This window comes from Bombyx mandarina, chromosome 17, assembly GCF_030267445.1.
Source record: "Bombyx mandarina strain Sakado chromosome 17, ASM3026744v2".
Lineage (NCBI taxonomy): Eukaryota > Metazoa > Arthropoda > Insecta > Lepidoptera > Bombycidae > Bombyx > Bombyx mandarina.
In genome coordinates, this window is record NC_143223.1 from 6,079,023 (window position 1) to 6,091,925 (window position 12,903).

Here is a 12,903-nt window from a genome sequence, read left to right on the forward strand (position 1 = left end):
ATAATATTTCAGGCTTTGCCACATTAATCCATCATTATCCATTCATGTATTTATACTTTATTATCCCTAAAATTAATTGATTCTGAGTTCAATTTTGGGCAAGATGAAAACTGGAATCAACCGAAAATTCTTGTTGGACTGGTTCAAAAAACACGTGCGATCGAGATCAATACGTACCTATAAATACCTAGTGTTTTTTTTTATATTCACATGTTTATTCAGAGTTTTGTCGTTTTGACGTCAAATAAATAAATAAAAACGTACCATAAAAATATATTGCTTAAATACTGTCCGCTTCGTAAAATGCTCTCAGAATGTGATTGGTTTTATTGTGGGACGGAGTGGTGTTAGCGTGTGTTTAGATAATGTGTGTTTAAATAATACTTAAAAGTGAATAGTTCCTTATTAAAAAAATATATATATTTACTGATGTGTGCGGTACAATATCGTTTTTTTTACATATGAGTCGTCTATTATGAAAGGTGGCAATCTGTGCATTTGGACAAAAAAATGTTATTGATATGTTAATACAGATTGATTTGAATATAATCGTCTCCTTCAAAGAATACGGTTCAAAACCTGCATTAAATAAAGGCTAATACTTAACCTGTTATTTATCTAAGATGTCGTTCAGAAGAGTTTTGTGACTGCCAATGGAATACAAAGTTAATAATTCGTTTTTCTGATTTACCAATAATTGTCCAAAAGTCACATTGCCGGCTTTGATAATAGTCGACTCATATAGTCCTATGTCAATCGAGGGAGTGTAGCGAGACGTCACGCATGACAATTTGGTATTGATTTGTAAGTAGTAATTTAGTAGCTATTTTTTTTTGATGTGGTCATTGTATAGCATGAATTCCGCCATTATATCTCTATTGAATTGAGGAAACCGAATTAAAACTTTTTTTTTTGTAATGAGTACATAACACTTAGAACACACTTGACGATTATTAGTTTTTACTGATGGTAGGACCTCTTGTGTGTCCGAACGGGTAGGTACCACCACCCTGTCTATTTCTGCCTTGAAGAAGTAATGCGCTTCGGTTCGAAGGGTGGGGCAGCCGTTGTTACTATACTGAGACCTTAGAACTTACATCTCAAGGTGTGTGGCGCATTTACATTGTAGATGTCTATGGGCTCCAGTAACCACTTCACAACTATGGGGGCTGTGAGCTCATCCACCCACCTAAGCAATAAACAATAAAAAAGTTAACAGGGCCTATAGAACCGGCGTATGAATACTGGTGCCCGGTTCGAGATATTAGATTGTAAAATTGTCTTAAGTTCTTTGTTGTAACGATTGTACTGTCATTTAGGTTTCTTTTGTTCCGGTCGAATCTTTCGCCATATAAATATACAGGATAGATAGTATAATTAGTGATTACGATATTTTATAAATAGTATATATTGTATATATATCGTTCTTAAGCAACTTTTACGTATGTACTACCTGAAAAAAATACTGACACCCGCCTGCGGGATTTGAGCAACGGCATAGTCGCTTGGAACAATTATGAGTGGGTACACCAGGCGTTTTATTTTAGACAATAATTACTTCGTATAGTTTCAGGGTAACTGAAAACGGTACGTGTCTGACTCGGTCATGAGAGATATGAGCGTGATGCTACCGGGTCACGGGCACGTTCAATGAACACAACGTGTTTGACAACAATGATAACAGGATATAACATTATTCATATTGTTTTACATTAGTTCGGTCCGCGTGTGCTATTAGAAACTAGAATCTTGAAACAGTGTTTATGTTCTCTCAATCGATTCAGCACAGATGATCGAAGGGCTCGACGAGCGAATTAACCCAAACACAGCCCACTGAGTTTCTCGCCCGATCTTCTCAGTGGGTCGCGTTTCCGATCCGGTGGTAGATTCTGCGAAGCACTGCTCTTGCTAGGGCCAGTGTTAGCAACATTTCCGGTTTGAGCCCCGTGAGCTCACCTACATGTTTGGGTGAAATAGCCTCTCAAGGCTATCAGCATAAGTAAAAAGAAAAAAAAAGATGATCGTTTCGGATATAACCTTAAGTTACAGGCTAATTTCGATAAATTCGCCGAATAGTAAATCCATTAGTCTTAATAGTAATAGTCTTAATAGTAATCCATTATTCTTGATACAAGATCGATTTTCAATCATGTATTTGAGTGAACTGAATACTGAAACAGTTCTTCGTTTATTAATAAAATTGAAATATTGAGATTTTGTTGTTTATTATATCTTCGTGCTTGTTTTGCTTCAATTGAAGTTTACTGTTAGACTCATAGACGTTAATACGATATAAAGACTTCCTTCTTAATCTAATTAGACTTCACTCCTACGGACTATTTATAATAGACTTCCTTAGCTTGATGTAATTTAAGAGCAACTAAATTAGAATTGCTTTTCGTCAGAATACTCGTTCATAAATAACTTGTGGGTACCACCAACACGTTAGCTAATGAAAATTAAACTCCAAAATCATGAACACAGTCAATGAAAGTAATCCTACTTTTTTTTTTTATCTCAAATAATTTAAATTACTCAAACAACTCGGTCAACTATTGCAGTGATAGTAGAATTATTTTGAATATAATATTATAATTCCTTTTTTTTAGTCGACAGGTTTATGTACGAGATAATGTACGTTTTTAGATTTAATTCAATTTTTTATTTTGCGTAAACATACGCAATTATCCTAGGAGCTACTTTTGAAATTTGCAAGGAAATTTAAAGCAAAAATCTGATATTACTGACAAGAATTTCAGATCTCATTAATTAATTTAATCAAACGCAATTTGTATTTTGATATCGTTAATTTTAAAGTTTAAAACGAATACTTTTCCTGTTGCCGTAAATCAATGCATTACAATCTCGATCTGGTTAAAAAAAAATGCTAAAACGTAAAAGGAAAATTCACATTTAAAATTTATCAATTTTAATTTGTAGTACATATTGCGGAAAGAAGCGATCTTATCATTTTAATAATGTCTATCCTGATTAGTATAAGTTTTAATGACAGCAGGAAAACTTTAAAGGATTGTGTTGTCAAAAAGTTTGACCCTTTTCCCGTTGGCAATTAAAGCTGAATTACCCTATACTTACATTTAATTGTGTCGTTTGAAGCACATTTTCGTAGTTTCTGCATAATTACTGCCCCACTCATCAGATCGGAACGCAATACTGGTTCGCAGTAGAAGTGGGCCGTGTAGTGGGATCTACCTGTATACGCCCTACAAATAGTAGAAATAATTGAAATAAAAATGTACAAACGAACTGAGACACGAAAACGAAAATTTTACTAAATATTGAGTCAAATATTTTAAACAGACCTCAAAAAAAATATTGTATCATCACAATATGTGTTACAATCAATGTATTCAAAACAGTTTTACGATTTTATAATTTGAAGTACTACAGTCACTTCGAATTTTAAAAATATTGAATGATGGAAGCTTTATGGTATTGCAATTCCTATCTGTCAGCATTTGCTGATGTCTTAAACAATTAAAACCATAATTTTTTACACGATAATTTATTAGCATAAAGTCAGCAATTGAGCGTTTGGTTTTTTTATCAAGGTAGCCGCTAGTTGCTTGGGGCATTAGTCGGATTGCTCATCATTTTTTACCTTAGAAGATAGACCTGATAGGCAGCTGAACATCGTTTTAAATAAAATTAAATCATAATTTTTTTTTTATAATCGATAATTTCTTTCTACCTCACGAGTTTTCGTGCTCACGAAATGCTACACTGTAACCAAAATTTACGAACGTATCTTTTAACTAAAACAAAAAAAAAAGACCTATGAGTTCATAAAATCTAAACACCTATTTGATTACTCAATAGCGTAGTTTGTGTTATAATTTCGTGTAAATATTTCATTGTATAGTCAATTGGAAGCAATCATAATGTTGGATTCGTCATACAAGTAATTATATTATGTTTATATAAATACAGGGCGTCAAATAATTCGAGCCATTTAGCAGTTGTGATGCGTCCAAAGAAAACGTTATGAACATACATTTATGATTAAAATGATATTAACTTTTGTTAAAACAATGGATTGACTCTGGTATTTCGACATTAATCTGTTTTGAAGATAATTCACAAGTGAATTCTGGAACAGCGAACCCGTCTATCTGTGTCTGAGAAGTGCCTCGATACGTTTCACGGAGATATTATAATAACCTTGAATCTATTAATCCGGTAGTAGTGTTTGAATGAAAACATCGTACCTGACGATTGTAGTACATTTTCCTGAATAGTTCATTAAGCGACTCGGACGTGTCACGGTGTCAATCCGCAAAGGCTTTCAGTGCGAATATAATTGTTAAGTTGTTGTGAACATTGTAATAAGTGATCGGTTTTTCTTTTAAAGGTAATTCGACAAAATGTTGACGGGATGGAAGCTTGCGCTATCAAAACGTAAGTGACTATTATTTTTTTAAATATAATAACGTACAATTTATCGCTTGAGAAATTCAGAAAGTGATCTTTTTTATGCCGTAGCTGACGAAATATTATAATCGAAAAAATCATGAGTGAAATCTGGATTAATCAGGATTAAAAATATTATGTGGAGCGTTTTATAGTTAATTGTTATTTATTTGATATTCTATTCGTAAATTAATTAGAGACGGGCAAAGGTGTTGGTTATTAGCTGAGATTTTCATTAAAAAAAATCTGACCTTTAGTCTTGTCAGCCGTAAGCGTACTTAGTGTTTTAGCCGTTAGAAAATTTAAATGTAATAGAAAAAATCATATGACTAAACTGAGAGAGAAATGAAAAATTAACTAATTTTTGAGTATATGTACATTTATGTACACATATATTTACACATATATGTACATATATTTAATTGAACGACAATTAGGTCGTGTGATAAAATATTATCACAAGTTCATCGTTATACCTATTTGAAATAATGTAAAATAGAACGGTAGGACAGAAATATCAACAATTTATTTGAAAGATATGTAAATATTTCAAATTCACAAAAAAAAATAACCTCAATGCCTACTTTCTATGAAATGTGATAACGCTTTTGCTATCGGTTGTACATAAGCAACGCATTTCTTTTAATATTTCTTCATTAAAATTAACCGTAATGAATGTACAAAATGAATTGTTTTAAATTGAGAAACAAGATTGTCTACATACGTGCCCAATATAATGAAAAATATACGAAAATGAAAACATGTTTAAATTTAATTTGGGTCATTGGTTTTAGTTACGAGTTGTTAGTATGTTAAACTATTGTGTTAAGTCCTCGGCCTTAACACAATAATTCGGGCAAGCATTCGTGTGACGAATAGCTTCATTCGATCTGTATTTAGATGTTTACTACATACATACATATGTTTAAACGTATATAATTATTTATATCAATCACTGTCTCAGAGTACAGGGAATCCTAACTTAGGATGACCGTGTGTGTGATGTTTGCTTGATTTTTTATTTACATTTATTTGATATTTATTATAATAGACCGGTTTTGGTAAGCTTCGAGTCTATGGTTTTGAACATGTCCATTGAGTAATTTCTGATCACGAATATTAATCGTCGAAGATTATGAATGAACTATACATTTTAAATAAAATAAATAAACATTGGGTTTGGTAACATTGGTAGCCTGAGAGTTTACACAGTTTTTTGAAGTGAAACTTCTTTAGGTGCGTTGAGAGTAAAATTTAACTCGCGACAGATTCGTTACAAGAAAGAGAGAAAAAATACAACTTAGGACGAGCGAGAGTAAGAAAATAGACAGAGCGTCTCGAGAACCACTCCACCTTGAAGAGAGGGAGAAAGCGAGTTATGTCGTTTCTCTTATACACATTCTGTTTACGGGCGTTGGCCACTAGATGGCTTGTTATTAGCTTCTCGTTGCTCCTGTAGACGACAGTAACATATTAACTGTTATTTTTAATTTTTAATGAAGGATTAAAAAAAATATTTTTATTTTTCTATATATAATTTAAAATATATACAAATGGTGAAGAGGTTGTTTCACGTATACATAACATTCCCTACTACAAAAAAATATATATTTAATGATAAAAAATGAAAACCACAGTACCACACACCGTAAAAGAAGTTTCACTTCTTGTACGTGCACCAAGTTACACGCACACCATTTCTTTATCACTTGTCGAACCCGGTAGGAAAATACCACAAAGCAAAATCAGGGTATTAATAAACTTAATTACAATTGGTACCTGCCTAAGGCAGATGAATTCATGTATGACATAAGTAACCACGAACGGCATAGCTCACTTTAACGTTAAGTCTTATTTCTAAATAGGACATGGGACATACTTCTTAGATGGCGTTTTGGTTATCGATAAGTGAGATTGAGATTAAATTTTTAAGATCATGTCACGCTTAAGCTCTTTTCTTTACATGAGAGAGAAGAGGATGTAGAGAGGTAGATACAGTTATTAATTTCAGAGGCGTATACACAATGATACAAAGAGATTCACAATAATCGCCAGTAAATTGGCGGTAATTAAAAAGCTGGCATAAGGCATAAGCCATTTTGTTAAAAAAAACGAAAACTTTCTCACGCCCAAATATATAAATTGTATAGAGATAAAAACGTGAAAAATTACTTTCTATTCTCTATGTGTAACTTAAAAATTTAAATACTAAAAATTTATTTGTAAAGGGAGACTAACTAATAACGACATTCTCTTGAAATGTTGAAAACAATAATAGATAAAACTTTAATTTATTACTTTGTTTCAGTATTCATAATCCCACAGCGCTATGTGTTAGCGGTGATGGGACTATTGGCAATAGCGAATGCTTACACGATGCGTGTATGCCTCAACTTAGCTATCACTCAGATGGTGAAGAAAAACGTTGCAGTCGAAGGGGACGAGCATTACGATCCTAATGCGTGTCCTGACTTAAATATTGTAGCAAACGCTACGAGTCCTGTTTTAGCATATTACAGAGCAGATGATGTGAGTATAATATACACAGTATAATGACAGAACGGAGAACGACAAGAAACTACGAAAGTAATTACGAACAGATTTATTTTTATATTTTATTGCGGTTTTCATATTTATTACAAGTTATATACCTCGGTCCAGTATAATCCGTTCCGGTATAATCTGGTCCAGAAAAGCTACCAATAGAGAATAATGGAAGCAGCTGGCAGAGGCCTATGTGTCACAGGACACGCTGATCACTGAACCGGAAAATCCGATGTATTAGATTTAAGTTGCTTTAATTTGCTACTGTATGTAAAATCATTGTTTAGTATCAGCAATAAGGGCTATATAAAAAATATACGTCGGGGAAGTCACTCGTGAACGGGCTTAAATGTGTAATTTCGTTATAAAAATTGGTACCCGCCTGCGGGATTTCTACACCGGCACAGTCACATTGCTTACATAGTGCAAGTAAACTAGGCGTCCTATGATTTAGATCACAATGTTCTCAAAATATAAATCTTTAAAAATAAAGATACAAATGGGTTGTTATCGACGTAAAAATTTCGAAAACAAGAATTAAAAAAAGAAAATTATAAAATAATTGATTATTTTCTGAGACTTAGAAATAGAAAGCCAATGCTACGTCCTAAGGTAGAAATAACTAAGTTGATTATGTATTATTGCCTGCTATATACGATCTCCAATTATACACACCAATCGAATTATAAACAGTACTTTTAGGTATTTTGTCAAGTACCCGATGGCAAAAGAAGTCAGATGATCAGGACCATAATCAAATGAATAATAAATGAGATATAACACTAATAATAATAGGTGATTTAGACTCAGGGAGTCCTTTGGCGATCGTTGCTTCTCTACAATAGACAAACTCTTGTAGTAATTTTTCAAGTATAGACATTGGATATTTGAATTCATAAAATTTTACAATTTTCTGTTTTACGGTCTTCGCGAGTCTTAGACATAATTAAAGATTACGTTTAGGATTTAATCTCACGTTTTAATTGTCGATATACTATTACCGAAGTTTCGAATACTTCAAAGTTTTCGTAATTTCAAACGGTGAGCTTACAACAGTTTTAGTGCTTTCACAAAAAGGCAACAAGTTTTTAATTTTTTGAATTCGAAAAACTCTAACTAATTTAATTCTTGAAGCATCAATATCTAATCTGCGGAAAATACAATTCAGATCGCATCCATTGTTAGGAGTTATCACGAACTTGGAAGTATTCCTAAGGCTACGCTGGTTACGTTATCTAAAACCTAGATAAATATCGCTTTCGATACAATCTTCAACCTAAAGATAATACTGAACAGCTTGTTTACATAATATGACATAGAATTCTCGGTTCTCGTAATTTTAAGTTAAGGTTACCGTACTTTTCTGATTGTATTATGGTTATTCTTGACATCATTTTTGTTTCCGGTAATGTTAACAGAAACACAATACTTTACATTTTTGTTTCCGGTAATGATAAATAAGTCACTTATTATTCTGGAATATAATAATCTTCAGTATTTTCGTTTAATTGTTTTATTGCATAGATAACTGAGCGAGATCATGGTCCTTATAGTTTTAAGTGGTTATTGGAGCACATAGATATCACAAAATGAACCCACCTTGAGACGAGAGATCCATCCAATGTCAATGGGCTCATTTATGATAAATATGTTTGAAATGTCCTGATTTGATTCGAAGTTGTATTTAAGTTATGAAATAATTTAATTATATAAAATTTTATCGTTGCTTACAGGCGGTACTATTCGAATGGAGCGAAGCGACACAGGGATTGATTCTCGGTTCTTTTTATTATGGTTACGTACTAACACATATTCCTGGGGGAATGTTAGCTGAACGATTCGGAGGAAAATGGGTTCTGGGATTAGGTTTACTATCAACAGCTATCTGCACATTTATAACACCAATTACAGTTAAAATGGGAGGCGCTACTGCTCTTTTCATTCTTCGAGTGTTAGAGGGTCTCGGTGAAGTAAGTATCACAATTATTATAATTACGATGTCATTTTCTGTTTCATCTCTTAAGAAATTAAAGTCTGTTTTATCCATTTTTAGTCATGTTGCCATATTTTTGACAAATTTGACATCTGAATAAACAAGGCATTTAGATTCAGCTTGAATAGCAATTCGATTTAAGTTAAATAACTTACTTGCTAACATTTTATGTAATATTCATAATTAGAGACAAGGTTAAAAATAAATCGGCGTTAATTACTTTTTCATTCAGGGTCCGACTATGCCTGGTCTTATGGCCATGTTATCGAAATGGGCACCAAAAGCTGAACGTGCCAGATTTGGTGCTATTGTCTTCGGTGGTGCTCAAATCGGTAATATTGCTGGGTCCTACTTATCCGGTTTGATTATGCACGAAGGAAGTTGGGAAAACGTTTTCTATATGTTCGGAGGACTTGGATTCTTATGGTTCTTGTTTTGGGTACGTGATATTCTAGTATGAATAAATTTAAATATAATAATATAAATTTATCATACCAAAAATCCAATTTAAAATTAAACAATATGAATTTTTACGTGTTTCAGACTGTTTTATGCTACAGTACACCAAACACACATCCATATATATCGGACGAAGAAAAAAAGTTCCTAAACCAAAACGTAGATGCGCTTATTCACAGTAAGAAGCAGGCTTTAGACCCCATTCCATGGAAGGGTCTTCTGCGATCTGTACCTTTGTGGGCTCTCATTATTGCTGGAGTAAGTTCTATTTAATTTTATTACCTCTTCAATTATTTACTTTAGTTGGTATAATTCTATCGCAATTATGATTTCAAGTTTGACAATCAGATAATTTCAATATCCTTCGGATGAATGTTGATAATATAAATCGCTATCTCACAGTTCAATACTTGAATGATTTTGATCGACCAGAGAAGAAGATTCGAAATCGCGGTCGAGTGGATTCATGTGATTGCAGAAATTTAACAAATTATTTTACCTTCAGATTGGACACGACTGGGGATACTTCACGATGGTAACTGATTTGCCAAAATACATGACAGATGTTCTGAAATTTAATATTAAATCTACTGGGATTTTATCAGCCCTTCCGTATGTAGCGATGTGGATCGCTTCGTTCTTCTTCGGTTTGGTTTGTGACTTCTGTATTAAAAGAGGTTACCACAGTATTCAGAATGCAAGAAAAATTTACACTACCATCGGTAAGCTATGGTTAAGTTAATTTTGAACCTAATTTAATTAAATAAGATTTTACACCCGAACTAGACAAAGGTCTAGCTTTATATGGACTGTTTCTGTATAAGACTGAACAATTTATAAAAAATAGTAGATATGAATGTAAAAAGTAGTAGCATTTATCAAATACATATTTTTCATTTCAACCCAATGCTTGGTACTTAGTTGTTCATTTTTTTTTTGTCTTTGTAGCTGCGACTGGTCCTGGAATTTGTATTATTCTGGCCTCATATTCTGGTTGTGATACCACACTGGCTGTGTTTTGGTTCGTGTTTGCAATGACTCTCATGGGTGCCTACTACAGTGGTATGAAAATCAATCCACTTGATATTTCTCCCAACTATGCTGGTACCACTACGGCTATGGTCAACGGTATTGCAGCAATTTCCGGAATCGTCTCACCATATTTGATTGGGCTTTTAACTCCAGAAGTAAGCGCTTATTGAATTTATCTTCCTATTTTAATGGTTTAAAAAGTAGACTTTAAAAGTTGGTTTTAAAAGTAGAAATATAGAATAAAAAATATCTTCCTCTTTTCCTTTACATTAATTGGCACAGGTAAAGAGAAAATTTTAATCTTGTAGTAAAATTAATATTATAATTAACTTTAAGCATAACCTAAATACCTTATAACATTAAAAGTTAATTTAAAAAAAAATGACATTCATGAAATTTATTTTTTAGACATAATAACAATTTAAATTGAGCTATTGAACAAATTGCACAAAATACGTTCATTGATTTTTATAATTTTCCTTCACAGTCCACACTGAAACAATGGCGTGTGGCGTTTTGGGTGTGTCTCGGCGTATTAGTGGTGACAAATGTAGTTTATCTTATGTTCGCGAAAGGTGAACAACTTTGGTGGGACGACGTCAGGAAACATGGCTATCCCGCGAATTGGAAGCATGGACCTTTGCCGTCGAGGACAGTTGACTCGGAGGAACAAAAAGAGAAAACAGACGATAAGGACGTTAAATAAAGCACTTGTCAGTGCTCTCTTGCGGCTGTGTTGTATATAATCGTAATTAAGTTAACAATAATAATTGTAATAAACTATTTATTAAACTAAATTTGTTTTATTCTATATACGTTTAGTAACAAGGTCAGTGGAAAAATCAACGAAACGATAAAATTTCATGTTAATGAAGAAGTATTTTACAGATACATTGTAATGTAAGCACCAAAGAAAACATGAAATTAACCCAGTATCATACAGATAGTATTGTGAAGGTTTAGTGCAAATTATTTCTGAAATGTGAGCATTTATTAACAGAGTAAAGAAATTAAGTGCAATCAAACATTAGTCAGTCGTACTAGCAACCAAAATTAAAAACTCATCAGCAATTGTGTAGAAAATCACGAAGTTGTTATGGCCTTAAAAGTCTGGTCTGGTGTACTCGTATTAAGCGTTGTGACCAAGCCGGTGCTCAAATTCCGCATGCAGGAACCAATATTTCCAAGAAAATCAGTACTGAATTAACGGTCATAAATGACTTCCATCATGAACGAATAAAGTTGTGTCAAAAAAAAATCTACTAAAATTATAATTTGCATAATTACCAAACTGGGACGTAGACCTCAAGTCCGAAAGTTAGTGGTAGCATTCACGATGCGATGTCTATGAGCTCCGGTAACCCCATAACCCCAGATGAACCCTGGAAGGAATTGGGGGAAAAATTTGACCACCCGATATGGATTTCCAAAAATATTTTACTTAGATTTAAATAACTTAATCGATTTAAATTAAAGTTGCAGTCCTATCAGGAACGATGGAATCTAGATTTTTTTTTTTGTCCTTTGTTGTTGGTGAATAAAATCTGACATCTCATGGGTTATTAAGAGTTTCTTAGAGTTTAGAGTTACTTAGAGTTTATAAGCCAAACGTGGTAAAAATGTATGGAAGCTTGACTTCCACGGTGAAGGAATAACATCGGGTAATAAAAATCAAACCCGCAAAATTATAATTTACGTAATTAGTGGTGGTAGGACCTCTTGTGAGTCCCCACGGGTAGGTACCGCCACCCTGTCTATTTCTGCCGTGAAGCAGTAATGCGTTTCGGTTGGAAGGGTGGGGCAGCTGTTGTAACTATACTGAGCTGTTGTACCTTAGAACTCATGGTGGGTGGCGGCATTTACGTTGTAAATGTCTATTTGCTCCGTTAGCCAATTAACACCAGATGGGCTATGAGCTCGTTCAACGATCTATGCAATTAAAAAAATTAAAAAATAACTGAATTTAAAATGCAGTTACTTTAAGAAACAAGAATGAACTCAGTCTCTATAATATTTAGCGTGAAGAAGTAGTAGTGAAAACAGGTAGACCAAGCTAGGGTTTTTAATTATGTTTTGTATTAAAAAATTTGTTTATCGGGCGCGTGCCGGAATTAAAGAAGTTCACGTGAATTTTCTACTTGAAAATGACGTCTCAACATAATTCTTATCAGTTATGTAACAAAAAACTTTGTGGTTAAATGTCACTTACAGCTTTATCATTATTGATGTACTATCTCTCATATCTGATATAGTTTACCTAAAATCTTCACATATCTGTTTTAAGAGGCTGAAATGTGTTCGTTAACAGATGAACAGATGAAGAATATATTTTAATAGCAACCACCACACGTAATAATTGAAAATGTTTTTCGAGATCTAATGTAGACGGTCTTTTTACATGTGTTTCAGATTGTAATTAGTATTACAATCTGAAACACATGTAA

General features: G+C 33.2%; 1 protein-coding gene across 1 annotated transcript; it reads left to right on the top strand.

The window, feature by feature from the left end:
* Positions 1–310: 310 nt before the first annotated feature.
* LOC114253290 (dietary and metabolic glutamate transporter) lies at positions 311–11,256 on the top strand. The gene is made up of 9 exons (XM_089734239.1): positions 311–804; positions 4,373–4,419; positions 6,740–6,960; positions 8,709–8,945; positions 9,201–9,407; positions 9,512–9,685; positions 9,933–10,149; positions 10,376–10,614; positions 10,947–11,256. Exons 2-9 carry the CDS (start codon positions 4,386–4,388, stop codon positions 11,163–11,165), a joined length of 1,548 nt encoding a protein of 515 aa, XP_089590365.1. The 5' UTR covers positions 311–804; positions 4,373–4,385; the 3' UTR covers positions 11,166–11,256.
* The last annotated feature ends 1,647 nt before the right edge of the window (positions 11,257–12,903 follow it).

Coding starts and splice junctions, on each gene's coding strand:
- LOC114253290 (XM_089734239.1), top strand. CDS start 4,386: ATGTTGACGGGATGGAAGCTTGCGCTATCAAAAC. Junction 6,961..8,708: donor CATATTACAGAGCAGATGAT/GTGAGTATAATA, acceptor CGTTGCTTACAG/GCGGTACTATTCGAATGGAG. Junction 9,408..9,511: donor TCTTATGGTTCTTGTTTTGG/GTACGTGATATT, acceptor TACGTGTTTCAG/ACTGTTTTATGCTACAGTAC.